Genomic DNA, 24,505 nt, shown 5'->3' with positions numbered 1-24,505 from the left:
TGGACATGGTCCGTGCACAGTGCCAAGACTCGGCCACTGGTCTTTTAGCGGCTCTGCGACAATTCACGATATAAATCTCAATTTCATCTCAGGTAGATTCCGCGCCGTCAATCTTCTTTGCTAATTTCTCGTGGCTCACGATTCGACGAGGAGGAATTGGCACTCAATTGCGCCGCGCTGCAATTGTTGCGGATGATCGCGGCCCGCCACTGCGTTTTCTGAACAGCAAGAAAGGGTGCACCAGTTGCCCTTCGCAATCTCCGTGGCCATGTCGCAGAGCATCATGTATAGAGTACTTTATTGCCGGAGCTGCCTCAATCAGGCAGCAAGTCTAGGAAGAGGGCAGACACGATTCTTCACTAGTTCGGGGACATATAAGCGAGGTAGATAGCCCTTCCTCCGCAGGTGCTACACCGAACGCGATCATTCAAATGCTGCCAAAACTACCAGTAAACTAATCCTTTAATTATCACAGCGTGGATCCCAACGTTCAAACCGACCTCCTCCAAAAACCTCGATGAACTCCTCTCCCTATTTCGCGATCGTGTCTTTATCCCCGCTTTCCTCACCCCTGCCCAGCGGAGGCTCATATACAAAGAAGATGCCACTACATCCCTTGAGCAGAACCCTATCACCGTTACCCTTCAAGGGCAGACTGAAGAATCCTACAGACTACGCCCATTAAAATTTAGCGAAACGCCCAGCAATAACGCGGTGCGCGATATCGTCGAGCTGATGAAAGAGCCAGAGGATTGGTACACTCTCGTCCCGCTGCTGAAGGGCTTGCACAGCTCAAAACGCAAACCTAACTTCCTCCTCTGGGAATTCATTGTGCGCAAGGCGGGCGAAGCGGGCATGAATTCTGTCATCATCGACTGTGCAGAGCAATCTCGCCGCACGGGCTTCTCGCTCGGTGACTACGTGCTGACGGAACTGCTCTTCTCAAACCTCCATCTCAAAGCTGAGTCGGCGGGTTATAAGGGCCCGGAAGTCGAGAAGGCGCTAAAACAGGCGAAGCATGTTGCCATGTTGATGAACGCGGAGGACCATATGCCTGTGGATAAGACGAAGCCGGACCCACGACGACATCCAAATATTATCGCTGTTCTGTTGGAATTAAGTGCTGCTCGTGCTCTTGACGCCTTCGAGGGCAAGGATACCCAAGGCGATGTCCGCTCATACGCTGAAAAATTACTGGGCACGTGGGTGCTGAGAGGAAAGTTCGACACAATCAAATACCCGAAGAAGAATGTCCGGAATGTTACGGATCTTCCGTCTGTACGAAAGGGAATCGAGATGGCCCTACAAGTGGAGGAAATCAAGAATGATGAGAAGCTGAGCCAAGCTCTTAGGGAACGGTTAAACGAACTAGGAACGCCGGCTGATGGCACACGGGCATAGGAGGAGGGGGGAATCGTGGGTCTTGGAAATGCCCACACACCTGTACCATAAAACAATGTACTAGACTTGTTCATTTTCCTCTTGTAATGTCCTATTTTCTTCTTTTTAAATATAGTTTTGTGCGAGGTATAGATAGAGTAGTTAGCCAATCTTATTCGATGACGTAATTTTTTACTCTGACATTGTTTAAGCAAGGTACACAGTTGTCAAAATAAACCAAAACAATCCAGGTTATATACTCCCAAATGATGTGACAAGAAAATAAATTTAAGAATAGCAGCAAGGAAACCGACTCATCGCTATAGTATTAGTTCAAAGTAGTCTTGAGTATATAAACTGCTCTACGAGGCATATTAAGATAGTGAGAGTGTACAATCGTCGTTGAAGTATCCTCGGGCCTCCAACAAACACTGTCCTCCAACGACAGCGGGACCAGCCACAAATATCTAGTTTTGATAGTCAGCAGCGGCATCTCCGGAGAACAATAAAAAACACGAATTTATGACGAAAAAGGAGAGGCCCGTGTGCATACCTTTCCGTCAGCTAGTCTTCCGTCCTTACTGGCATCTTCCTCTTTATCGTGGACCAATTTTATCTCAATGCTATTCAACGGAGCTCCGAAATGGCTACGACCGCGTAGTCTCCTATAATCAAACGCATTCGTCTGGCTAACCGCGCCGACGACGTTCGGAGCAGTCAGTGCATATAATACACGCGCCCCAGTAAACCCCCTCAAGTCTGTCAATTGGTCAGAGGTAAGCTGATATTCTGGATTTGTGTCGATGCGATGAGAGATGAAGAGAAGGCGAAGATTTTCGAGAGATAGTTCTGCAGTCGGACCTAAGTTGGCGAGCTTGGTGAGTAAGTTCTGCCCCGGCATTGTACCAGCATCAAGAGATCTCCGCTGCATGAAGCGGCCAAACTTGGCTATCGGCCCTATTTGAGGGGCCATATATTCGGTGTGGTATTTTTGCATTGTTTCGGAGGAAGCAATGATGATGGTGGGAGAGATGCCGGCTGTTGCGAGGGCGAGGTTAACATGTTCGCCGGAGACGGAGTTGAATGCGACGGATGCATTCACGTACAATGCGGCGAGGAGTATGCAAAGAGGGTAAGAGCGGGTAAGGGAGTCGATGGAGAGAACCAGGTCCGAGGATGTTAGTTGTTGGCCCCGAGGAAGGACGGAGCCCACGCCAGCAATACCTGCCACCAACAGCTGTCATGATAATTAGCTAAATACGGAGGGTGACACGGGATAAATGAAAGGTACACCCCTACAGCAGGAGAATACTCGAAGAAGTTTCCAGCGTCGGCTGAGGTGGCCCAGAAAGTGACAATAGAGGGTGGCGGGGTTTCAGAAACAGTAGCTGGCACCTCTGTCCCTACAAGAGCCTTCTTGTCCTTGACCAGCTCGTGCCACACAGCTACCTCGATATCACCTCCAATCCCTTCCGGTACTTGACTCCAATCCATATGTCGGCTGCCATGGTTGGCAACCCAGATGGCACTCCTGAGCGACGGGACTCCCTGCAATAATGCAGACGACTCCAATGTGCCAGCTTCGGCGATGAGGAGGTCGGCACCTGAGATAGCAAGATATGCACCAAGCCTTTCGGAAGGCACAACACGAGGAATCAACACGATTTTGAAGTTGTAAAATGCGCCAGCTAGGGAATTTATTAGCAAACATTACCGCTCCAGTCACGAAGAGAGACCACCTAATAACTAACCAAAAATAGCAGCGAGAGACTCTACAGAGTCTGGGAGGTATACAGCAACTGTTCGCGCCTTTGATTCATATATGTACTGGCCAATAATATTGATTTCCTGAGAGATATCATCCAGCTTATGCTCCACAACGTCCTTCCCTAGCACAGTATAGAATTTCCCTTGTTTCCCTGCTGGTGTTCCGTCGCTGGCTAAGGTTCCTCGGAGAGCCGCTCTCCAGATATCGCGGAGATCGCCATTGCGTCCTGCAGTCCATTTTGGCTTGCCAGGGTCCTTCACGTTCAGTCCGCTCTTGAGTGGGTAGCCGTGGGGAACGTCGTGCGCGCGAAGAACGGCGGACTCTCCTGGCAACCTGATGGGAGCCCTGACGGCTTGCCGGGCAAGAAAGAAGGGATGAGCATCAGGATCCTTGGAAAAGAAAATCTTGTACCCTAGAAAGATAGCAATGAGTGACGCTATCAGTGTTGAATGGGTGCTCCAATCAGCAAAGAGGTCCGCGAACAAAACATCTACTTTGGACAGGGAGGTATTGTCTATTGAAGCCATTGTTAGAAGAGAGGTAATGCTATTTCATTGGGACTTGATAAAATGTCTGGAGTTCTTCCAGGTGGAAAAGACAGGCAATTTCTGTGCGAGAAGCACGATGGTCGGAGGTGGGTTGGTTAGTTGTTGGTAGTCGAGGGAGGTTGTAGCGAAGGCGGATGATCCACGTGTAACTTGCTCCTTATCAAATTATAATACACGAACCTAGAGAGGCCGAATCCAGAGGTGGCAAATATATGAGGAAGTGAGATATCTATTGCGTCGCTGGATTGAAGTATAGCGTCAACACCACGAATTAGCCAGGTGACGTCTTAACTTGGTTGTTGGGCTTGGCGCTTAGTTCGGTAAACGCGTTTGTAGTTGCGGCGGTCGCCTGAGCCGCAAACAAACAAAAATACGTTTCTCGACGCATCTTCCACCAGCGACCAAAGCCACGAATAATGACCAAGTTGACGGGTCTGTGGCCGTGAGTTACAACCAGCAAAATATTCTTTTATGTTCCGCAACTCAATGATTCTACGACAGGTTTTTGTGCGGAATCAATAGGTAAGTGAGGTAGGTTTTTATTCCGAGGTGAGTGCATCTCTCCAACTCCGATTGTCCACGATCCTTTGAGCAATAACATATGGCAGTTGCAAACTTAAGCTAACGGTGTATGATGTTTTAGTATTTGTTTGTATTTTAATTGGCGCTGTATGGCACCTCAACCATTCCCCTCCACCCCGAGGCTACAAGGGAATGAGGCGGTTCCCACACCCTCTCCGGGCACCTGGCGGCACCCGCGGCTCAGGGAGATTGTTCAAAGGCAAAACGCTTCGACATTCGGAGACCGGAATATTAAGAAAATCGTCTTGAATGGCGGTTGTTTAGTAGCTTCCGGATTTTTGGGAACTTCATTCAGACAATGGTATAGGAGATGTGACGTCTTTTAGGGACGCCCCAGCTAATTAGCCAGACGATGCTAATGAGAGAATAGTTCACTATGGCTAGGCTCCATTCTCAATATTCCAACATATCCCGACTTGGTTCTCATCGCTCTTCGTCTTGTCCTTCTTGTGAATATCGCGCTTGCCCTATACCCGCTATATCGCCCAAAAGATAATTTATCCGACATACCTCTAACACCCTCCCAACGGTCACTGCTCGGCCTCGACCCTAGCCACAGCGCGCCTGCTACCCCTGGAACCAACTATATTACTCCTCCGAGATATCGATTATCCTCTGGCTCTCGAACCGCGAGCCCGATCAGCCCAAGTTCCTTACCAATCTCTGGGCTGTCTGGAAGCCAGTCGACCGGCAAATCTCAAGATGGGGCGCCTTATTCGCCCTCACCAAGCCCGTTATTTCACAAAGCAATGGGAAACGGCACGAAAGAAGTGCGACGAAGACAGAGTTTTGGGTCTCCGTCTCCTTTGGGCCGGTCGACTTTTAGGGAAGGGAGGGTATTGCGAGTGCCGTCGACACCTAGTCCGAGCGGAAATGGGAACGGGAATGGAAATGGGAAAAACACCAACGCGGTGCTTACCAACAAATGGTTATATGAAAAGACACGTTCAATGTCTCCCACTAGTAGTGTTTATAGGTCGTAATGGCTTTTCGTGGGACAGAAGTAATTTGCAAAGGCGCAATGGGACTGAATGGGACTGAATTGGGCGGCGTGGATTAGTTGCTCTTCGTTGTGTTTAGAAATTTTTTTAACGTATTTTTACTTTTTCAAAGAATGGGACAGGATATTGTAGCTCGCTGTATACCCCATACTACCTTGTATTCTGCTTGGCTAGATGGAACGGTCGCCAAATTTGCGCCCAAGCTAAAATATCGCGGATGTCCCGTCAAACTTTCCCCAAACCCTCGGCCTTGGCAGCTCTCTCATCACGCATCCAGGTCTGGGCGCAGTGAAACCAGTAAATATCAACCTAGCCTGTACGAGCTTTCGCATCTCTAGCTGCTCCAGTGCTTTGCGATAATAGTCACCTAGGAGTTGCTTGCTTCGCCTCATAGTTTCAGAGCTATTACGTTGTGTTTGATTGCATGTGTTTGTAGACCAGACCGGCCCTCACGTTAGCTTTCCCCGCCAGGTCATGGGAGGTTCCGAGTCCAAGCTGGCCTTTAAGCAAGGCATCTTTCGACTATCAGAAGATGCCGGCATTGCCGCCGATGATCCCTATTGGACTGGGGTGAGTAACTTCAATAGTTGCTATTTATGACCGTCAGGATATTGTGTACTTTTACTTTCTTGGAAAGCTGACTTTGCGCCTCCTAGTTCTGGGAACTCCCCGAGTCGCCCGAAGATGTCTTCAGCCTGTTCTCTCCAGCCGACATACGACGAACCCGCGATGCCTCAATAGCAAATCTAGAGACCTTAATATTGGCAATCACTTCCCGTCTTATCATCCTCAAAAACCATCCGTCATTCCCGGACCCCGAACTCGCCCCTGACAGAGACGCACTGAACTGCATCCGTGTTCTCACTCGTATCCTTCCCTTCATTTACGAATCAGAAAGTTTAGAGGCATGGGAGGAGAAATTTTTCTGGGGGAGGAGGAGAAAAAAACATCGGCATGCACAAATTGCGTCCCAGGTTTTGTTCGATGAGGCTAGCTTAGAGGATGAAATGCGTCGGCCAAATCCAGGGGAACATGAGAACGATTACTATGATGCTAAACCATTGGCAGAAGAGCTCATTGACACTTTAATAGATTTGCTATTTTACAGTGGATTTACTATACCGAAAATACCCAATGCGAAGGGGAAAGTATCGTACTCAATATGGCAGAGCGGGGTTGGGTGTACGACGGCAATGGGATCAAATAAAGAATTGGAAAGCAATCGATGCGAGATATTAAGGCTCCTATTAACGCTAACAAGCCAATCTATGTATATGCCTTCGAGTAAGCTCCCCGGCTAAGTTTCATACCATTGGTTGCATCACTATTAACACCTCGATCAGGTTTACTCCCAGTTAAAGGAGTGAAAGCAATTACATACCTTGTAACCTGTCCCGACAAGCAAGTGGTCCTGTCACTACTGTGCTCTTTGTTAAACACGGTAAGCCCTGACATCATCACTACTGTTTGAGCTCTCTTTAACTGATCGTGTAGACAATTAAATACAATCCAACTCCGTGGGGGTTACCCTATGACCATGTTGTCTGGAAAGACCCTAAGCAAATCCTTGTCATCTATTGCCTACAGTTTCTTCTGGTGCTTCTTCTCTATCCGATTCCAGAAGATGGGCGTGGGACTCCTCCAAAGAACTACTACCGGCACTTCTATGGCCGCTTACACCGCCCTCAGGACTTCCAGTTTATAGTAGAGGGAATGACAAGAATTCTCAATCAGCCGGTTAGATTTATTTCCAATCTTGCAACTTCACTGTTTAGTGGCTAATGAAAGGGACAGATGCAAGCGACGACGTCATACCTTCCTGGCAGCCAAAAATCAGTGAAATGGGCTCCGGAGATGATCATGTTGTTCTGGGAAGCACTCCAGTGCAACAAGCGCTTCCGATCATATATGATCGACTCAGCTCGGGCGCATGATTTTGTTATTCTTTGTATTTTCTATGCTATCGAGTATAAAACCGATCCATCGAAACTGGGTGTGGTGAAAATGTGTATATTTGTTTTGCAGACGCTCAGTGTTGAGCCGAACTTTGGAAAGAACCTCAATAAGAAGTTTGAATCCCAGGATACGTTGCCGCAAAGCATACGACTGCAAAATTTCCGAGGATCGTATGCTGACTTCTTGATCATGGTGAGTGATCTCATCTGAAACTGACTGCATTTTCATGACTAACATTGCATTGCAGTCCATCCATACTCTTTTGACCACGAGTAAGGGAAAGCTAGATGCAGTGTACCCGGCATTGCTAGCTATTATCAACAATATTGGCGCCTATTGCGAACATCTATCCGCGACAACCTGCTCCAAAATTATTCAACTCTTTGTTTTAATGTCCTCCCCGAGCTTTTTACTAGCGAACGAATCGAATCATATACTGCTCCATTCCCTGCTTGAGTTTGTCAACTCGGTGCTGGAACACCAATATAGCAGTAAGTAATTCCTAATAACAAGGGGATAGTAGGGGCATGAACTGATCGTTACCTAGAAAATCCCCTGCTTGTATACGCTATCCTGAAGTCCTCAAGACGTTTTGAGGCCCTCCGTGCTTTCACTCTGGAGAGTGGACAAGAAGAGATAGAAAGGCAAAACCAGCGAATAAAAACCAACTCAACCGGTAGCACTACTGACACCCTTTTGAGCCCAACACTGTCTCATTCCGGAGACGATAATAGTGGCTCCGGAGCTGGACGACGACAGTTAAGTCATGTCCCAGAAGATGACACTTTCGCGATTGGAGAAGATGATTCAGATGAAGAAGGACACGAGCCACAAAATGCCCCTTCGCAATTACCTTCCCGCGAAAACTCCAGAGCTGCTTCAGTCACCTCGGGCGCTGATGAAAGCGTTCCGCTCCAACTTCGCGGAATGTCTGAGAAAGCGCGCGGGAAGATGCCCGCGAGTCAAGTAACCTTTTCGAGGCAGAACAGCACCACAAGTCTAAGTAGTTATACGCCGACTATTCCTGCTAGCTCCGGTGGCTTCGTTCCTACAGCTTCGTGGGTGAGTACTGACGTCTATATATGGAGTTTTGCTTCGAAGAATTGATCTTATATTGACTTTCAAAATTTCAGATCGAGACTTGGGTCCCCGAGCTACCATTACACACCATCATCACTTTAATCTCTGCAATATTCCCGCATATTCCCTCATCCGCACTCCAATCAACCCTAAGTCCAGATGCACGAACATTCATCTCCAACCTCCCCTCTTTCGCCGAGGAGCCGCGAGTCCACGCCCTCCTAGCTGAACCAACGCCCATCCGAGTACACCTGTTCGAATGGTCCCCCTTGTCCCTCGGTTGGTACGAGTCACTTCTGTGGGGATTCATATTTGCCAGCGAGATGTTAGTAGGATCTGCATCGGGATCAACACCAGGAGCTGTCGGGGTGTGGAATGGGACGGCCATCAAATTATTTAAGGTGCAGGAGACGGCTGCCCAAGGCCCGACGCTGCTGGCTCCGAAGGGTGCTGTGGATGCAGTGGGCAGCAACCTTGTACAGCGTATTGGGAACTTCAATATTCGTGGGCGCGGAAGTGGAAGTGGGAGCGGAGGTGGGTCGCAAGAAGGACAGAGTGAAGCCGGGAGCGTCAGAGTGAGGGATGTTTGAGGTAATTGATTATTTCAAACGTTTAGCACTTTACCTACCACAGCAAGCTGGGGGGCTTCTTCGTTCTCTTTTTCTTTTCCCTTATTCTTTCACACTATTTCGCCTTTGTTTTTGTATTGACCTTTTGGGGGTATTGCGTTTAGCTATTGCAATATTTTCTTCTCCTTCACCTTCTATTCTCTTTGCGGGCTGTTTTCTCTTTCTCTTTGGCATAGCGTGTCCTGTTCTACTCCGTTCGTTTGGCTCGGATAACTCCATAACTCCATTGTTAACTTGGCGTGTTCCATTGTTTTAAATGTATGTTGTAGATATGTCTATAGTTAGAAATATTTTATGGTTGGCAATCTCCTCCCACCCACTCCAAGCAGGAGATAAGATTATAAGAAAATGCCGTGAATAATTTCGCCATGGTTTTGCGAATACAAATAGTTTTACTAATGGCTATTGTCAGTTTTAAGTTACGTCCCATGTGGTTCCTATCGGTCCCTTGAACGGCCCGTATACATACATCGCTCGGGACGGCCCACAGTGCTCGGCTCTCCAATCGCAGGGCTGGGAAGAAAGCACGGGGCAGAACTCCCATGACATCCGGATAATAATATATCAAAGTCAGAGTACTTGATAAAAGCGAGTCCAACTCCACGGCAACATTTATTCTTCGGTTTCTTACCTTCGTTACAACCCCTCGTTCCCGTTTAGATAATTAGAGAGTTAGTTACGCAATTACTACGGAGTACTCTAGATGCCCCCGTCATAGCCGTCGAAGCCGCCCCCATTCCCCGCGCTCCCCCCCCCCCAAAAAACCCCAACCACACCACCACAGCGATGCAGCTCCCACTAGCATCCTACGCCGCTGCAGCCCTTGCTTTCGCTTTGGGGGCATTCGATCTTATCCGTCTAGTCGATGCTGCTCCTATATCGCCAATACTGCAGAATATCCTCAAAAACACAGATCAGAGTCCCTTGTATGAGTATCCGACTGACCTGACCAGGGGGATCATCCCGGTACGTGTTTTTCCTCTTTTCTTTTTTCTTTATGTCTTCCAATTGCGTCTCAACTAACTTCTAGTCCATTTTCTACCTTATATAGATCCCGGTACATTCGCACAAGTATGCTTTTCTTGCGAGTTTACGCTGTTGTTGATTGCGCCTCGAGTTTACCTGGGGAGCCTTCGCAAATATTTTACTGACGCGACTGTGCCTGCAACAGTGACTACTGGAGAGACCTGCCCTTCTATTCTGGTACGCGGATAGTCAATGATCTTTCGCTATATAAATATAGGAAATGATTATAAGCTGACAATTTCACTAACATTGAAGCTCTTTCCGCCGGCTGTATCTCAATTGAGGCAGATGTCTGGCTAGAGGATGACATGCTGCTCGTTCGTTCACCCATCCCCGCTCCTTGTTTTTGATGTATAACCTACTGACAATCTACCAAACAGGTTGGCCATGACCTATCATCGCTAACTAAGACCCGCACCCTCCAATCGCTTTACATAGGCCCAATAATGGATGTCCTCCGCCGGCAGAACCCGCGCAATCCTTACATAAAAGAAGAAACTAGAAAGTTAGTCCACCCCTAGTTTACCTCCGCCTTCCACACAGTACATAGTGATATATCTTCTATTTCAATCCTAATCCTAGCTCTAACATGCAAATCCAGTGGTGTCTACGACACGGATCCCTTCCAAACCCTCTATCTCTTCATCGACGTGAAAACCTCCGGCCCCGAGACCTGGCCACACGTAGTCGCAGCCCTCGAACCCCTCCGCGCCTCAAACTACCTAACCACCCTCCGCAAAAACGATACCCTAACCACAGGACCCGTCACCGTCATCGGCACGGGTAATACACCCCTGAGCCTCGTCGGGCCCGTCCCTGACCGCGATTACTTCTACGACGGCCCCTTAGCTACTCTCGACAAGGAGGGTTCTCCGGAGATAACAAAATATATATCACCCATAGCGTCTACGAACTTTGTGGCTGCCATTGGTGCGGATGGTATTGTTCTGCCTCCCGCGGAAGGCGGGCAAGAGGACGGGGAGAAGGAGTCATCCTGGTTGAATAGCGAGCAATTAGAAACTCTGAGGGAACAGATTGGGGCGGCAAAGAAGAAGGGGATTGGTGCTAGGTATTGGGGCACGCCTAGCTGGCCGGTGCGCGAGCGGAACGAGGTGTGGAGAACGCTGTTGAGGGAGGGGGCTGCGTTGCTGAATGCTGATGATCTGGAGGGGGTTCAGGGGTATTTTTAGAATTTGGTTTGGTTTGGTTTGGGTTTTTTTTTTTTTTTTTTTTTTTTTTTTTTTTTTTTTTTTTTTTTTTTCCCTTTCTTTTCCTTTGTTTGTGCTCTTTCTTCGTTTTTGCCCGGTTCGGTAGATATTAATACACCATTATGAGATTGATGTCTTCGTTTAGTTTGTGTTTTGTATCGCTCTCTTCCTTTCTTCACTTTCGTGTTTGGGATCTAGACAGCCCTCTAGGGCTGAGTCCGGGTTCACATTTTTTGACCTTACGTATGGAGACTCAGGTATACAGACTATACATCGCCTTGTACCTTTTACAGGATAGAATCACAGGATCCCCTATGCTCATCTAATTCATTTAAAGCAGCCTTTTTTGTTTCCTGCCATAAACTATTTTACCAGTATTAGAAAAACAAATAACTTCCTTTCCCAGATCATTCACACGTGGGAATTAGTTCCTGGGCACTTGCATCAAGCAGCGGCGGACACAGACATGTCCATAAACAGCCAGCGGACGAGAAAAAAACTCGGCATGTACTATACTTCCTGCATTGGGGGACTATCAGAAGCATGAGATGGGGATATGAGGCCACGTTTTTGGAAATAATGATTCCATAAGAGTTATGGTGGCACAGCAAGATACATGTGGGATGGCTGACGCAGTGTTCTGCACAACCACGGGGGGGTTGTTTGTGATACCCCATGATGTCTCTGTAGGACTCGACGGAAGGCAGGGACAGGCGCATAACCGAGGGAAAAAGAAGAAAGAAAGAAAGAAAATTGGAGGCTTAGATTAAGGAGGAAAAAGGGGAAATAATTGGACATTGTATCATTTCGTGGCTATAGTTCCCTCGTAGTTGGAGAATCAGCCCGTCCTTAACAAATGTCTTCTTACTATTAGCTTCGGGTTGCTCCAATAAGTGCGGGCGTGGGTAGCCGTTAGAAAAAGCTCGGGTAGCGGATTATCATAAATCTAAAGGCGACGGGCTGGAGATTAAGCTGTACAAAAGGAGTAATTCATTCCTGAAACTGGGAAGGTATGAGAGAGGATTTAAAATAAAAATTAGAATTTCATGTCAAAGAAGTCTACATTAGGGACCTTCGGTCAGAGGAATTCATCAAGATAAACGAAAACACCAATCAAAAACAACAGTTTCACTCGTATACATCAAGAAGGTGCATTACGGGCAGAAGATCCGTTGGGGGTAGAGGACGACGCGCCAAAAGGCGACGGGATCACCGTGGCCTCGAGAACCTGGTTGCCGATTTTAACTGGTTCGGCAGGCAACATGGCAAAGAGCATACGTGCAGGCTCAGGCGTCAAGTTGGACCAGGCATGTATAGTGCTGCGCTGGACTACGATGTCGTCCTTCTTCAAAGTCGTCTTGATCCCGTTGTCAAGCTCCAGCACGACCTCACCCGCGAGCACGACGCCGAAGTCTATGCTGACAGTTCGGTGCATGAACCCTGGTCCGGGGGGGAAGTCCACAATGCGAATGATAGTGCCGACGGAATCGGCGAGAGGGATTTGGGAACCGTTAAAATCTGTCCACGGGCCATCGACTTTGGCGGGGGAGGACGCGGTGCGCCATATTGTCGTAAAAGCGAGTTTGTCTGCCGTGCCGCGAGAGCAATCTGCAAATAACGGGTCGTATGGTGCTAGTAGGGTGTCTGAGTCGATGATGGCTTTACCAGATGGGCTATGGCCGGTGACGACACGTCGAATCGGCGGATAAAACATAGTGGAAGCTATGGGAATTGGAGATGGGAGAATGACGGCGTTGAGAAAACTGTTTGGCCGCGGATAGGGTGGTCGTTCACTTCGTAATCAGAACAGGGGGGATGGGATGGTCAATTTGATAAAATTCTCCCTGAGGAGAGTCGGGCGGAGAATTTCAGTGAAGATGGGTAATGGGGTTATGTCGTGGTAGAGGAGGGGGCTAAAGAGTAAGGTATATATAAGGATGGTTACTTATTTGTCCATCCGTTCTTTCGTTTTCCTTGCCCTGGAATATGACATCGAGGATGCGATCCAAGCGATGGGATCGGACCCTTCCCGCAAATAAAGTAGCCGATCCAAAGGGCATCAGGCAAAAGAGGCTATCAATGAATTGCGCCTCCTGCAATGACTCTTGTCGACAGTGGGAACTGCCGAACCCGGGTAAACGGAGCTTTGGCATTTCCTGGCCCAGGAATGTATTGATCTGCCGTGTGAACGTCATGCCTGGGTAGATACCCTTCATTGAGTATATCCAGCCGTTTTAGACGGGCGCGAGAATGCCTGGGTAGGATAATAAGCTCCGACCGCTAGGAAGTGTGTTGTGCAGAACAAGAAAGGCATGGCAAGTCCCAGCTGCGAGGACAGTCTTTATCGCAGCCATCAGTAGTACGGAGAGCAACACGGCTGTACAGTACCTTCAACAGGCGCCAGCAAACGAAATCTAGGGTAAAAGAGGATCACTTCCAAAAGGGTGGTGAACCCTGACATGAATACCCTCGATCTCAAAATACACTAGGAGAAATCGGCCAAAATCACGAAACCTTAGGGTTACTTACTTAGGGTTACTTACTTAAATGACAGTCACGCAAGGATGGAAGGCCGGAATAAGTTCCTCTTCGAGCAGGTAGACAAGGCCACACGCGCGGGGCATGAAGCACGAAATAGCCCCGAAAATAAAAAGCAACGGTGAGTGTTTCATCCATGGATGTTATTGACTACCAGAAATAGGCACCGCGCAAACTTTGTTAGCGGGGATTGTAATTCGTGACAATTTTGCTCGATCCGGATTGACAAGAATAGTCAGTCTCCCTTTCTTGCCTTCCACTTTCCACTATAGAAATGCCAGTAGAGTCCATTTGCAGTCTTTTTTCTCTTTCGGGAGTCAGTCCGCATTGTACAGTCCACGCGGCCGCACGGCTCCTGATGCATTCTCCCAAAAGTATGCGGTGCATCAATAACTTGACAATGAGGCAGGCGTGAATAAGATTTCATTGTAGGTCTCCCACTCCACATTTCGCCTTTTCACAGGGTGAAGAGTTTGCAGTCTGTCGTCCAGCTCCGTTTGATGGCGACGGTGAGGTTGTTTTTGATGTCAGAAGAAGTAAATGCTTATAGTCACCAATTGGGTTAAGCGTCCTGTCACCTGACTATCTCGATTGGGATCGTCGGATAATCGGATAATATAATATCTTAGCACGCATATCACGTGGTAATCCACTAAATTATTTGTAGCGGCGCCCTTTTTGATTATATAATGGAGCTCCCTTCAACATCGCAACTACATCTGTTGTTTCCTGGTCAAAAAGCCAACAATATACAGGCAAATATCTGTCAGAAAAGGGATCTATAGCAACCCGCGTGATGTATATGCCATAGCAAAATTTATTCATCTATTCTACAGGAGCTGCGGCTGCGCAGGGCCCCTTTGAGGTGTCTTGGCGCACCCTTGTTCATGTATCAACTCCATGCTCTCCTCTAGTCTGAGAGCAGCTCTCGCTCAATCAACTCCAAAAGATGTAGAGCTCATTGCCCGCCATCTGGGCACCAGTCCGGCGCCGTGTTCCGCCCTTTTCTCTGCCCCGCCTGGCCAAACTGATGAGCCCACAACTTGTGAAAACCATTTCCTTACAGTCTCGATCCAGCAAGATGTGCCTGAGGATGGCAAGGTGGACAATCGCGGCGAACTGTTTATCTTCGCAATCGAGATATTGGTTTTTACTACTGCGAACCTCACCACCGTGTTTGTTTCCAAGGCCGATTCAACTGGATATCTGTACCGGCTGAAACTTCCACCAACTGCGAAATCGTTGATGCGTAGTATTTCAACTACGTTCCTATCGCATCTTCTTTCAGCGCTTCAGAGACCCGGTATTAGACTTGTTCTCTCTCTTTTTGCTCGCGCACAGAACCAATACCTCTTTCCGGGCAGTGTAGAGAATCCGGGCAAACACATTTTAGATGATCGAGGGTTGGTCAAATGGTGGTGCCGCGTGGTGGACCCCATCCTTAGACGCCACGAACCTGAGGCAAAGGTCGATGTGAATGGTCACATAGCAGAAGAGGAGAAGAACCGGGATACTGAATCGAAGACCACATCAGCAACAGCGTATCTAATTGTACCAGGTTGCGACAAGTTCGAGACCAGGACCTTCTTCCCTCCATCTACAAAATTGGATCTCCAGACCCGACCGCGCTGGCTCAATTCATATCCCCTACATCAAATATGTGGATCGCAAACCGCACCGCCCCGTTGCCAAGTCCCACGTTTTCCAGATGACCCGAAAGCGCGTTTCCTTTTGGACCTCGATGACGAAGTCTCTGATATTACGAATGACACAAGCACCGGACAATGGCGCAGTATCAAGACCATAGATCAATTCTGGGAGATGATGGCCTACAGACAAGAGTGCTCTTCTGGAAGATTGGTTGGGTTCTTATGGGTGGTCATAAATCCTCCTGGACTTTTAAACTCTGTTCCAATGGTGTCCTCAGCATCTGAAAACGCGCAAACCACCCCCAACATCAAATCAACGTCTAGTAACAATGCCACTGCCAAAGCGGAAATCGCACCGTCTTTGGTTTTAGATTCAAAGCAGACTGGGCAAGTTAGGAACTCGACTACAGAAGAGTGCCAAACCCATGAGCGGAAAGAAAGTACTGTAAGGTCGCTGCCAAAAAATGATGTCATGGCTAGAGATCCACCAACAAACTCAACCAGCCCCGCTTCTGTCGAAAATTCCACTGATGCAATAAAATTGAACGACAAAGATTACCACGATCTTATGAACCTGCTCGTTGAACTCGACTTTGACAACGAGAAAGCAGCCATCGAAAGCACTAACTCTTGGATTCTTAAGCTCTCCACCATAATTGGTCGAAACGATCATGGAGAAAAGGTGGTTGGGGAATGTGAACCCCAGTCTGTTGAAAAATCCACACCACAACCTGCAGACGCCTCGAACCTGTTAAGTGGAGGATTGATCAGGAAGCGGAAAAAGGATGCTGGAGATACTGGCATTCCAGGCGCGGATGGCTTGGACGCTGACCGTTCTTCCGTCGCGGCTACGTTTGAATGCAATAATGACAGGGAACAGCCATCAACAAGTAGCAGCCTGCCAATGACGACTCCAACGATTAACGTTCTCGATGCAACTATAATTAGGAAAAAGAAGAAACGAGGAGAATTTTAAAGTGATTTATTTTTATGATTCTTATTGCACTATTATTTGTGACATCTTGCAACATATTGTTTCGCTTCCCTTTTATTTTTTAGGGGTGGCCTTTCCGGCTATAGACAAATCAATCTGGGTGGTTGAACAAGAAAGAGAGTGGAATGAGTTCCTCGGGTTGGCAAGTCAACATTGACAAGGATTATTGCCAGTGCCACTCTGTTCACTGGCTAGGGCCCAGGTACTAAATCAAACCCATAAGCGCATATCCGACGCCTGCGTCTACCAATTGTCAGCGCATGTACCAAGCTTTGTGGACATTCGGCATGCCAACGGATCACTATGCTATCAACAATGCATTCTTATACATTGTTTCCTGGAAAAAAGTCTATCATAAAAGTGTGCCACCAGAACGTCCGCAAGCGCAACAAAACAAAAAGCAAAAGGTATAACCAACGCCATTCGCCCCTTTTCGCATACCTGACACTATGTACGAATTATGACAGATGAACGGACCAAAAAAAATAATCTCATTAAAAATTCCTCGTATTGGCACGATCGCCGGTGCGGAAGCCGCTCGTCGCTGCACCGCCGGAAAAGTCGAAACCATTATGCAACCTTCCATTATCATGATTCCCAGGAGAGGCACGTTGACCGTCGCTGGAACCATCCTCGGAAACAACTGTGAAGTCGATACGTTTCTGGATCTTATTATCATTGCCGTTGTACCGCTGGGTCGAATCCGCATTCCCATTGGTGCTCCTATTTTTATTGTTTTTCATCTCCTGCATGTTGTACTCCTCTATAATCCTCTCCTCGCTCTCGCTGAACGTTGTATTCGGGATAGGGTTTGCAGTAGGAGGGCCGCGGCCCCGTCTATTGCTGCTATTAAAGCCGCTACTACCACCAAAATTGCGCAGGTCCTTTGGTGTTTCGTTGCCCGTCCTCTTACTCGAGCGCATTGAAGTGATTAGGGAACCAAAGACACTAGATAACCAGCGCTTCATGAGGGGGAAAATCATTGGCAAATTCGTTGTTACTACCGCAACGAAAGTTTCGCGGACGGCCCATGACCCGGCTGACTGTGCGCCATTGACTGGATCCTATTTTCGTATGTCAGAGTACCGGATTTCCGAAATATCTTGTCCGGCGAGAATATCGACTTACTATTACGATCATTACAACTCGCAGGACGGCGCAGGCCATGACGAGCAATCCTCCGCTAAATAGGACTGTCAACCCTACTTTCTTCAGGGGTTTGATACTCGATTGCCAAAGCATGGGAATCGGTATGCTAAGCAGGTACATATCTGTGGTAACGTTGAGCCCGAGGAAGACCCAAATGATCTGGTTCGAAATGGCGGGTTGACAAACGTCTGGCAAGAGTAAATCGATAAGTCAGCCGCTTGGGTGTTTTTCTTGAGTCTGAAGGAACTCCATACTTCCAGGATCTGGATATATCTGCCAGTTTTTGTGGAAAGGGCGGCATGCAAGGAAGAGATTCAGAACCACAGCGACCCAACTGGCGACGATGAAGCCAAAACCAATGTATATTCGGATCCGGTACGAGCGATTTAAGCCAAGCTATTATTTTTCTTCGAGTCAGACGCAAGAACTGGTGAATGTACCTCGGAGGCTCGTACCGTCAATCTCATGTAAAGCACCAGCAGCGACGCTTTGAGCGACCATAGCAATATCCCATAGGACGTCCACCCGCATATCTGGATTTTGGAGCCTATAACTCTGCACAGAATATGAGTCCCGTTTGAGTTGTCTGCTAGTGATTTAGTTAGGTCACTTACCTTAGGCGGTGCTCTGGACTGCCAGGGGACAGAGCCGCCCGCTGTTCGTCCGTCATGCCATTGTTGGCAAGCCCTTTGGCTACATTTCCGACAGAATATGCGAGAGCAGTTTCAATAGTGTAGAATGTCTGTTGTAGACGGACATTAGCTATTGAATACATGGAGAAATAAGCGAATTACGAGCTTTAGAGGCGAGAAAACATACAGCTCCGACCAAAACCAGGTAATCGTCCGGTTGAAGGCCTTTGAACCCGACAGCGGTCACCCGGGCATATGTCCTAATACCAGTCACCAGAATTGCAACCGCGAGGAGGGTCCAGGCTTCAGTGGAAAAGCTATGGAAGGCTGCTTCTGCCGCAGCAGCAGCGGCAGCAGCAGCGGGATCAGATGGAGGAGGTAGCGACATGACGTTTAGAGGTTGCAGAAGGAAGAAATTTCGTTACTTGCATAAATGCATTAGGGCAGAGGGGTGACGAACATACACAGCCAGAGGAAGAGATAATGAGGGAGGCCGCAGTGTTCCTACTTTATTTCCTGCCAAAATTGATATGCACTGCCCTTTGTCACTGTTCTCAATTGATCAATCACTCATCAGAAACATTTCAGGAACTGTGAAATCTCCCTCTGGCAGGATGGAATTTCTTTGCAGTTATGATCGACACAAAAGTCAGCGAGAGCAGTTTTCGGTTCCTCATGGTAGGTCCACGAGGAGTTAATAAAACCAAGTATTTTAGCCCGGCTCACGCCACGCGAACCTAGTTTTTGATGGCCTCTCAAAAACTCAAACTCAATTCTTACACGGGTGGGTGTGGGGGAGGAAAAGGGGGGGGAATGGAATAGGCCTGGGGGCCAGTTGATCTGACGAGTATGTCCGCACGGATTAGAAAAACAAGCAGATAAGTGGCAAAAAAAAAAAATAAACAAATACACATATACGGCGTAGCAATTCCCATCTTTGATCGGGTCAGTTGTTTTATTCATGAAAATGCGGCAATAATGGGTGGCATATGCAAAGACGGACCGCACAACTTTCACAATTATTACTCTGTATTCTTGTGAGTGAGTGATAATGATTATCCCTTGTCACAGCACATGGAGTTTTTTGTCCTGGCCCACAGCGGTTTGTCAAATTGGCATCCCTGCACAGAGAACCACCTCACCTTGCGAGACGGCGGAAGGCTGGCCGTTTCCGCTGCATAGTTCTGTATAGCACTAACTGGAAGTGGCTGTTAGCACTGCTGTTTGTTACATCCGTCAGGTAGTTTCTACAAGGATATGCCGCACAAAATTAGCCAGGTGGTGCCACGCTTGTGCTAGGCGCTGTTTGACCCACCGAGCCTACAGGGGTTGAAAATCACGGCAAGACACTGAAGGATAAGACAATGTCTTTGGATTTGAGGACTGTGGGCGCTTTTGGTCTGTGGATGCCAGTCGACTGATTATGCTGTTGTATCCGCATGGATTATCGCTGACTTGGTGCATTTCCCGTTCCATCATCCCTGTCCGTTGCAGTGACCGTTGACTGATTCGCGGTTGTCAAGCTTCCAAGGACCACTGGACTAGTCGTGGGTTCAATCCCATTAGCTCTATTAGCTCAGGGACGAAACACTCCCTGCTGGCTAATTGGAAGGAGCCCACCGCTCTGGATACAGTTGGTGAAGACCTGCATACCATACCGACCGGCCAGACCAAGGTCATCTCATGAGACTTTCTCCTTGGCAGTTTTTGGTGTCAGTGTCGTGTTACCAGAGAATACTCTTGCTGCCACGACGTCCCTGATTCTTCAGCTCTTCCAACTTTTCTATACTGACAAGTTCCTTTCAGCTGGCAGACCCTGGGACACAACGCCTTTGTCATTAAAGAGGCTATCTGAACGACCGTGCCGCGGCCAACACTGGCCCAATGATGGAGACGCTTGACTGCGCGGTTGTAGGCGCCGGTAAGCACACTTCTATTTGACCCTAACTAGAAGCGAACTCCCTTGGTTTTGTTTCCGATGGACGTGGTTGAAGACCGCGCTGAACAATTTTTTTTGTCATGCAGGGTGGTATGGCCTGGGTGCCGCAAAGCAGTATCACTGCACAAATCCGGACGATTCTCTAGCTATCTTCGAATCCGAATCCTCACTTGGGGGAACATGGGGCGACAAACGCTTATACCCGCTTCTGAAGAGCAACAATCTCTTCGGGACGTACGAATATCCAGATTTCCCTATGGACACAGAGACATTTGGTGTTAAACCACGCCAACATATCCCTGGAGAAGTCATCAATGCGTATCTCAAGGCATACGCGGCCAAGTTTGGTATTACTGACCTGATCCGTCTCCAGACCAAGGTCATCGTGGCAGAGCACCAGGACACGGGTGCCGGAGGTTGGATATTGACCGTTGTAAATTCGAAGCAGGAAGAGTCGCAGGTTTTTGTGCGCCGGCTCATTCTCGCGACGGGGATGACTTCTGAGGCATTCTTGCCGCATTTTGACGGCCAGGAGACATTCGGCGGGCCAATATTCCATAATAAGCATTTCATGCTGAATAGAGATACTTTGGAAACAGCGAAGTCTGTTACAATTTTGGGTGCTACCAAGTCGGCTTGGGACGCGGCGTATGCTTATGCCACGGCGGGGGTGAAAGTCAATTGGGTAATCCGGGGTATGTGCTATGTACTGCAATAAGATTGACTGATTAATCCGGACGACTAACATGAGAATATTAGCAAGTGGACGTGGGCCATGTTGGATGTCACCCCCATTTGTGACGCCACTGAAGAAATGGATAGAAAAGCTCGCAAGTACGTGTGGAACCTGCGCGCATCACCTCAAGGCTTTCTACAGTATTGTGCTAATATCTTTACATAGATGTACGCGTCCTGACCTGGTTTAGCCCCTGCATTTTCAGTGAAGCGGGTGGTTACAGTGGCATCCGCAACTTCCTCCACGGCACTGCTATCGGCCGAGCCATCGTCAACGGGTTTTGGAACGTACTTGGCGGAGATGTAATAGCACTCGGGGAATTCGACAAACACCCAGAAACCGCGAAACTAAAGCCATGGACTCACCCCATGTTCACAGGGACCAGCTTCAGCATCTTCAACTATGACACTGACTTTTTCGACATGATCAGGAATGGCGACAAAATCTCGATCCACGTGGGTGAAGTACACCGCCTGAGCCCTGGTAAGGTGCATCTGACCGACGGTACAGAGCTGGAATCAGATGCCTTCCTCGCCGTTACCGGATGGAAACACGTGCCACCCATGAAGTTCCTTCCTGAGGGAATCGATAAGGAGATAGGACTCCCGCACGCCCGTTCCTCGGACGCCCCAGCAGAAGACCTCGCAAACCAACTTGATCTCATCGAACGTGCTGACAAAGAGATTTTCGAGCGCTACCCGCGGCTCAAAGACCAGCCAGTCTGGAACAAGAATTACGTCCCGCTGACATCTCAGGAGGGGATCGACACAAAGGATGAAATAACGCCCTGGACGCCGCTGACGCCCTATATGCTGCATCACTTCATCGTACCGCCGTCGGAGCGTTTCCTGAAGCTCCGCGATGTGGCAGTTGTCGGTATGGTCAGCAACTTCAGCAACATCATCACGGCGCATCTACAGGGTCTGTGGGTCAGCGCCTACTTCTCTGGGCTCCTGGCGAATGATCCCGCGGCGGCGATCGGCGACGAAGAAAAGATGCGCGCACTACGGTATCAGACAGTGCTGCATAACCGATTTGGCAAATGGCGGTATCCCACGGACTGGGGCGATAAAGCTCCCAGCTTTATCTTCGATGCAGTACCGTACCTTGACATGCTGATGCGCGACATGGGGCTCGAACCGCGCCGGAAGAGAGGGCTTATGGCGGAGATGTGGGATCCATATGGTCCCGAGGATTATCGGAATCTCAATGATGAGTGGCAACGAAAGTACGCAAAAGCTAAAAGTGTCATTTAGCGCTGCGTTAGGACATGCAAGGGACCTCGATGCCTCGAGGTGGGTGGACAGATTGGATGGACATTGGACGACGCGCGAGGCTTTCCATTTGCGGCCTAGCGTGACGTTGCGGTTGACTCCGGGCCGAGTTCTGGCTGTGGGCCCGGGCCGTATCAGACCAACCCCCGAGAGTAGCAAATATCAATAGCATGCATCAGCAGCACCCAGCCAACCCGAGCAACGCGCGGAACCTGCGTTGGTATGTCTAGCTTGCAAAAGGCCGCCGTTGCGGCTCCAATGTTGTTTTATTTTCACACTTAACTCCTTTCACACCCTTTCTCGTTTATTTTCTCATCATCTCTAAAAATCCAGTATATACACCATGCTTGATTATCAATAGTGCATTCACATGTTTATTATCGCTGTCATGCAGCTCTCAAGCTAACTACTCTCAACCCTTTTTTAAGACTCTCACAGCAAGAAAGAATCTACGCTGCTTATGTGCGAACACGGCGCACGAGCTACGTGGCTGAACCTAACACCTTGGCTGCGCTTGGCAGAGTTAAATTCTTCAGACTATCGTATGTTCCTGAAGCTAGGAGGCGGATTTTGCAAGAATTCTGGCACGAAATCTCCACCCAGTTGAATCCCCTTTCTTGCCTAGTTTGCCAAGTACTTTGTGAGTTTTAATAACCATCAAGCCATAAAAGCACACTGTTAAATTGCCTGGTAGGCAGTTATTTTGATGTATTATATATAGTAGTGGGCTGGGTATATGTTAATCTGATGTCGAATCTCAAGATAGGGGGAACGGTGCTATGAAGGTGAAGAGAATGATGCCGTATATGAGGTCAGTAAGCCTACCGTGTATTTAGTCTCATGAAAGCCCTTATGTAGTGAACAAGAATTGGAATGAGCTCATTTCAAAAGTCATGCAATTACAGATGCTACACCAAGGGTGGATCTGGGAAAATGCTACTGTCGTGGTTACAAGCTGCCGGGTCCGGGCTGTAACCACTAGGCCACAAAGCCAATAAAACGGCTGACTCCTCGCCAGCTGCGCTCAGTACCCATTCTTATACAGCGTAGTGGTGGCTTGCCTACTGCTGGCGCCCCGGGAGTGGTCAGATTCTCAATTACTAAAGCGCCATACAGTACTCCGTACGGACTACGGAGTATATGTCGGAGGTTGTGGTGTGGATTATAATCTGTGAGACACGTGACTGCCGTAAGCAAATCTATTCGACTCAAGTATTTGAATATTCATTATTCGTATTCCATGCTCACACGGCAGGCTGAAGCCGACCTGGGGGAGGAAACATGCGCAATATTTGGCGGTTAGCGTGGTGAGGCGTCTTTAGGGTTATCTTAGAGCACTGATCTGCCATAGGAGCGCTTACAGCGTATTGCGATTTGCGAAGGTTGAAGCTTGCATGGTTTGATGTGGAGTGAGTTGAAGGCGCCTTTTTTAGTTGAACTGTATCCATCCTGGCGGAGTCCCTTCTGAACCTAACGACGTTTCAACTTGTTTGAGAGCCTTCGGCGGGGCGCGCGACCAGCGAGCTTCCTCTTCACAATCTCCTCGTCTGGCCGTGAGGGACAATTAGCGTACGTACCTACTCTTGATGCCAGGATGGTCCTGACTTTTTATTATTGCCTTGATATTGCCCAATCCGCGCCGGAACTTCAGATATGGGTCAAACCAAGGTGGTAAACGAAGCAAAAATTCTTGGGAAATAGAAGACACCTGGATCCCGAGTCCTTAGGGACCATGACGTATTTTGAAGAGTTGAAGTGGCGCCGGTAGTTGTTAGGTTTAGTATTATTGTCAAGTCTTGAACCCGATTTCTTGACAAAGAGCGCATGTGCAGATCTCCACGAGACGCCGCAAAAAGCTAGCAATTTAATAGGATAAGTGTTCTTCTAGTCTTCATCCCAACCTTCTAATATGATAACTCCAACACCGTTCTCAAGAGGAACAGCAATATCTCAGGGGGGAACTGAAATCAATAGTCGCGTTTAACCAGCTGAGATGGCTACGCATAAACCAAGCATGTAATCGTCAATAACCCCCAAATTCTATAGTTAAATAGATATGTAACTCTTGCCACCTATCTAAATAAATCAGCGTATCAAACTAATTTCGCCGCGTCCAACCACCCACCCCTCTTCTGTGCTGCAAACATATCAATCCAAATCTCCCTTACTAGGCAATCTTCGCAAGAAGCCCTTTCGGCCAGCGCCAGACACTGTACTTTCTAGCTTCGTCCAAGCAAAGGAGCGCAAGACCAAAAGCAACCGGGAGGGCAAAGTACTCTGCCGGCAGTGTTGTGGTTGCGACGGTGTTTTGGAGGCCCGGGATATAACAGACTGAATTTTGTTGGTGGGCCTACTACTGTAAGCGATCTTTTAGAGTTTTATGGAACCAAAGGCGCAAGGATAACAATATGAGGTT

General features: G+C 48.3%; 8 protein-coding genes across 8 annotated transcripts; 5 read left to right on the top strand and 3 right to left on the bottom strand.

Annotated features, from left to right (window-relative positions):
• The first annotated feature begins 60 nt into the window (after positions 1 to 60).
• On the top strand, positions 61 to 1,645 carry BDBG_01310 (uncharacterized protein). The gene is made up of 2 exons (XM_002628356.2): positions 61 to 383; positions 476 to 1,645. Exons 1-2 carry the CDS (start codon positions 269 to 271, stop codon positions 1,399 to 1,401), a joined length of 1,041 nt encoding a protein of 346 aa, XP_002628402.2. The 5' UTR covers positions 61 to 268; the 3' UTR covers positions 1,402 to 1,645.
• On the bottom strand, positions 398 to 4,044 carry BDBG_01309 (uncharacterized protein). Its single transcript, XM_002628355.2, has 4 exons — positions 3,132 to 4,044; positions 2,680 to 3,068; positions 1,934 to 2,617; positions 398 to 1,847 (listed from the first exon to the last, which is right to left on the bottom strand). The coding sequence occupies exons 1-4, from the start codon at positions 3,673 to 3,675 to the stop codon at positions 1,755 to 1,757; spliced, it is 1,710 nt and encodes a 569-aa protein (XP_002628401.1). The 5' UTR covers positions 3,676 to 4,044; the 3' UTR covers positions 398 to 1,754.
• Positions 3,927 to 9,379, top strand: BDBG_01307 (uncharacterized protein). Its single transcript, XM_002628353.2, has 10 exons — positions 3,927 to 4,245; positions 4,340 to 4,579; positions 4,649 to 5,849; positions 5,936 to 6,563; positions 6,623 to 6,720; positions 6,774 to 7,016; positions 7,074 to 7,427; positions 7,483 to 7,726; positions 7,783 to 8,297; positions 8,369 to 9,379. The coding sequence occupies exons 3-10, from the start codon at positions 5,754 to 5,756 to the stop codon at positions 8,903 to 8,905; spliced, it is 2,715 nt and encodes a 904-aa protein (XP_002628399.1). The 5' UTR covers positions 3,927 to 4,245; positions 4,340 to 4,579; positions 4,649 to 5,753; the 3' UTR covers positions 8,906 to 9,379.
• A 3-nt stretch (positions 9,380 to 9,382) lies between these two features.
• On the top strand, positions 9,383 to 11,613 carry BDBG_01306 (uncharacterized protein). The gene is made up of 6 exons (XM_002628352.2): positions 9,383 to 9,910; positions 9,996 to 10,015; positions 10,116 to 10,147; positions 10,226 to 10,287; positions 10,351 to 10,475; positions 10,572 to 11,613. Exons 1-6 carry the CDS (start codon positions 9,731 to 9,733, stop codon positions 11,158 to 11,160), a joined length of 1,008 nt encoding a protein of 335 aa, XP_002628398.1. The 5' UTR covers positions 9,383 to 9,730; the 3' UTR covers positions 11,161 to 11,613.
• Positions 11,210 to 14,240, bottom strand: BDBG_01305 (cupin domain-containing protein). The gene has a single exon (XM_002628351.2). It carries the CDS (start codon positions 12,890 to 12,892, stop codon positions 12,320 to 12,322), a length of 573 nt encoding a protein of 190 aa, XP_002628397.1. The 5' UTR covers positions 12,893 to 14,240; the 3' UTR covers positions 11,210 to 12,319.
• Positions 14,241 to 14,616: 376 nt separating this feature from the next.
• BDBG_01304 (DNA damage response protein Rtt109) lies at positions 14,617 to 16,341 on the top strand (the record flags this gene model as incomplete). Its single annotated transcript, XM_002628350.1, has 1 exon — positions 14,617 to 16,341. One exon carries the CDS (start codon positions 14,617 to 14,619, stop codon positions 16,339 to 16,341), a length of 1,725 nt encoding a protein of 574 aa, XP_002628396.1.
• On the bottom strand, positions 16,293 to 22,115 carry BDBG_01303 (uncharacterized protein). The gene is made up of 7 exons (XM_031720275.1): positions 21,757 to 22,115; positions 18,328 to 21,663; positions 18,123 to 18,250; positions 17,964 to 18,063; positions 17,763 to 17,904; positions 17,488 to 17,696; positions 16,293 to 17,423 (listed from the first exon to the last, which is right to left on the bottom strand). Exons 2-7 carry the CDS (start codon positions 18,526 to 18,528, stop codon positions 16,854 to 16,856), a joined length of 1,350 nt encoding a protein of 449 aa, XP_031576386.1. The 5' UTR covers positions 18,529 to 21,663; positions 21,757 to 22,115; the 3' UTR covers positions 16,293 to 16,853.
• On the top strand, positions 20,028 to 22,696 carry BDBG_01302 (uncharacterized protein; the record flags this gene model as incomplete). Its single annotated transcript, XM_002628348.2, has 6 exons — positions 20,028 to 20,061; positions 20,166 to 20,774; positions 20,839 to 20,913; positions 20,981 to 22,043; positions 22,259 to 22,309; positions 22,528 to 22,696. 6 exons carry the CDS (start codon positions 20,028 to 20,030, stop codon positions 22,694 to 22,696), a joined length of 2,001 nt encoding a protein of 666 aa, XP_002628394.2.
• Positions 22,697 to 24,505: the final 1,809 nt, after the last annotated feature.

This window comes from Blastomyces gilchristii, assembly GCF_000003855.2.
Source record: "Blastomyces gilchristii SLH14081 genomic scaffold supercont1.2, whole genome shotgun sequence".
Taxonomy (NCBI): Eukaryota; Fungi; Ascomycota; class Eurotiomycetes; order Onygenales; family Ajellomycetaceae; genus Blastomyces; species Blastomyces gilchristii.
This window is presented reverse-complemented; position numbering and strand designations above follow the sequence as displayed.

Coding starts and splice junctions, on each gene's coding strand:
- BDBG_01310 (XM_002628356.2), top strand. CDS start 269: ATGTCGCAGAGCATCATGTATAGAGTACTTTATTGCCGGAGCTGCCTC. Junction 384..475: donor TTCGGGGACATATAAGCGAG/GTAGATAGCCCT, acceptor TAATTATCACAG/CGTGGATCCCAACGTTCAAA.
- BDBG_01309 (XM_002628355.2), bottom strand. CDS start 3,675: ATGGCTTCAATAGACAATACCTCCCTGTCCAAAGTAGATGTTTTGTTC. Junction 3,069..3,131: donor GTCTCTCGCTGCTATTTTTG/GTTAGTTATTAG, acceptor TAAATTCCCTAG/CTGGCGCATTTTACAACTTC. Junction 2,618..2,679: donor TCTTCGAGTATTCTCCTGCT/GTAGGGGTGTAC, acceptor TTATCATGACAG/CTGTTGGTGGCAGGTATTGC.
- BDBG_01307 (XM_002628353.2), top strand. CDS start 5,754: ATGGGAGGTTCCGAGTCCAAGCTGGCCTTTAAGCAAGGCATCTTTCGA. Junction 5,850..5,935: donor ATGATCCCTATTGGACTGGG/GTGAGTAACTTC, acceptor TGCGCCTCCTAG/TTCTGGGAACTCCCCGAGTC. Junction 7,727..7,782: donor GCTGGAACACCAATATAGCA/GTAAGTAATTCC, acceptor ATCGTTACCTAG/AAAATCCCCTGCTTGTATAC.
- BDBG_01306 (XM_002628352.2), top strand. CDS start 9,731: ATGCAGCTCCCACTAGCATCCTACGCCGCTGCAGCCCTTGCTTTCGCT. Junction 9,911..9,995: donor TGACCAGGGGGATCATCCCG/GTACGTGTTTTT, acceptor TACCTTATATAG/ATCCCGGTACATTCGCACAA. Junction 10,016..10,115: donor ATCCCGGTACATTCGCACAA/GTATGCTTTTCT, acceptor TGCCTGCAACAG/TGACTACTGGAGAGACCTGC.
- BDBG_01305 (XM_002628351.2), bottom strand. CDS start 12,892: ATGTTTTATCCGCCGATTCGACGTGTCGTCACCGGCCATAGCCCATCT.
- BDBG_01303 (XM_031720275.1), bottom strand. CDS start 18,528: ATGTCGCTACCTCCTCCATCTGATCCCGCTGCTGCTGCCGCTGCTGCT. Junction 17,697..17,762: donor GATATATCCAGATCCTGGAA/GTATGGAGTTCC, acceptor TACTCTTGCCAG/ACGTTTGTCAACCCGCCATT. Junction 17,424..17,487: donor GAGTTGTAATGATCGTAATA/GTAAGTCGATAT, acceptor ATACGAAAATAG/GATCCAGTCAATGGCGCACA.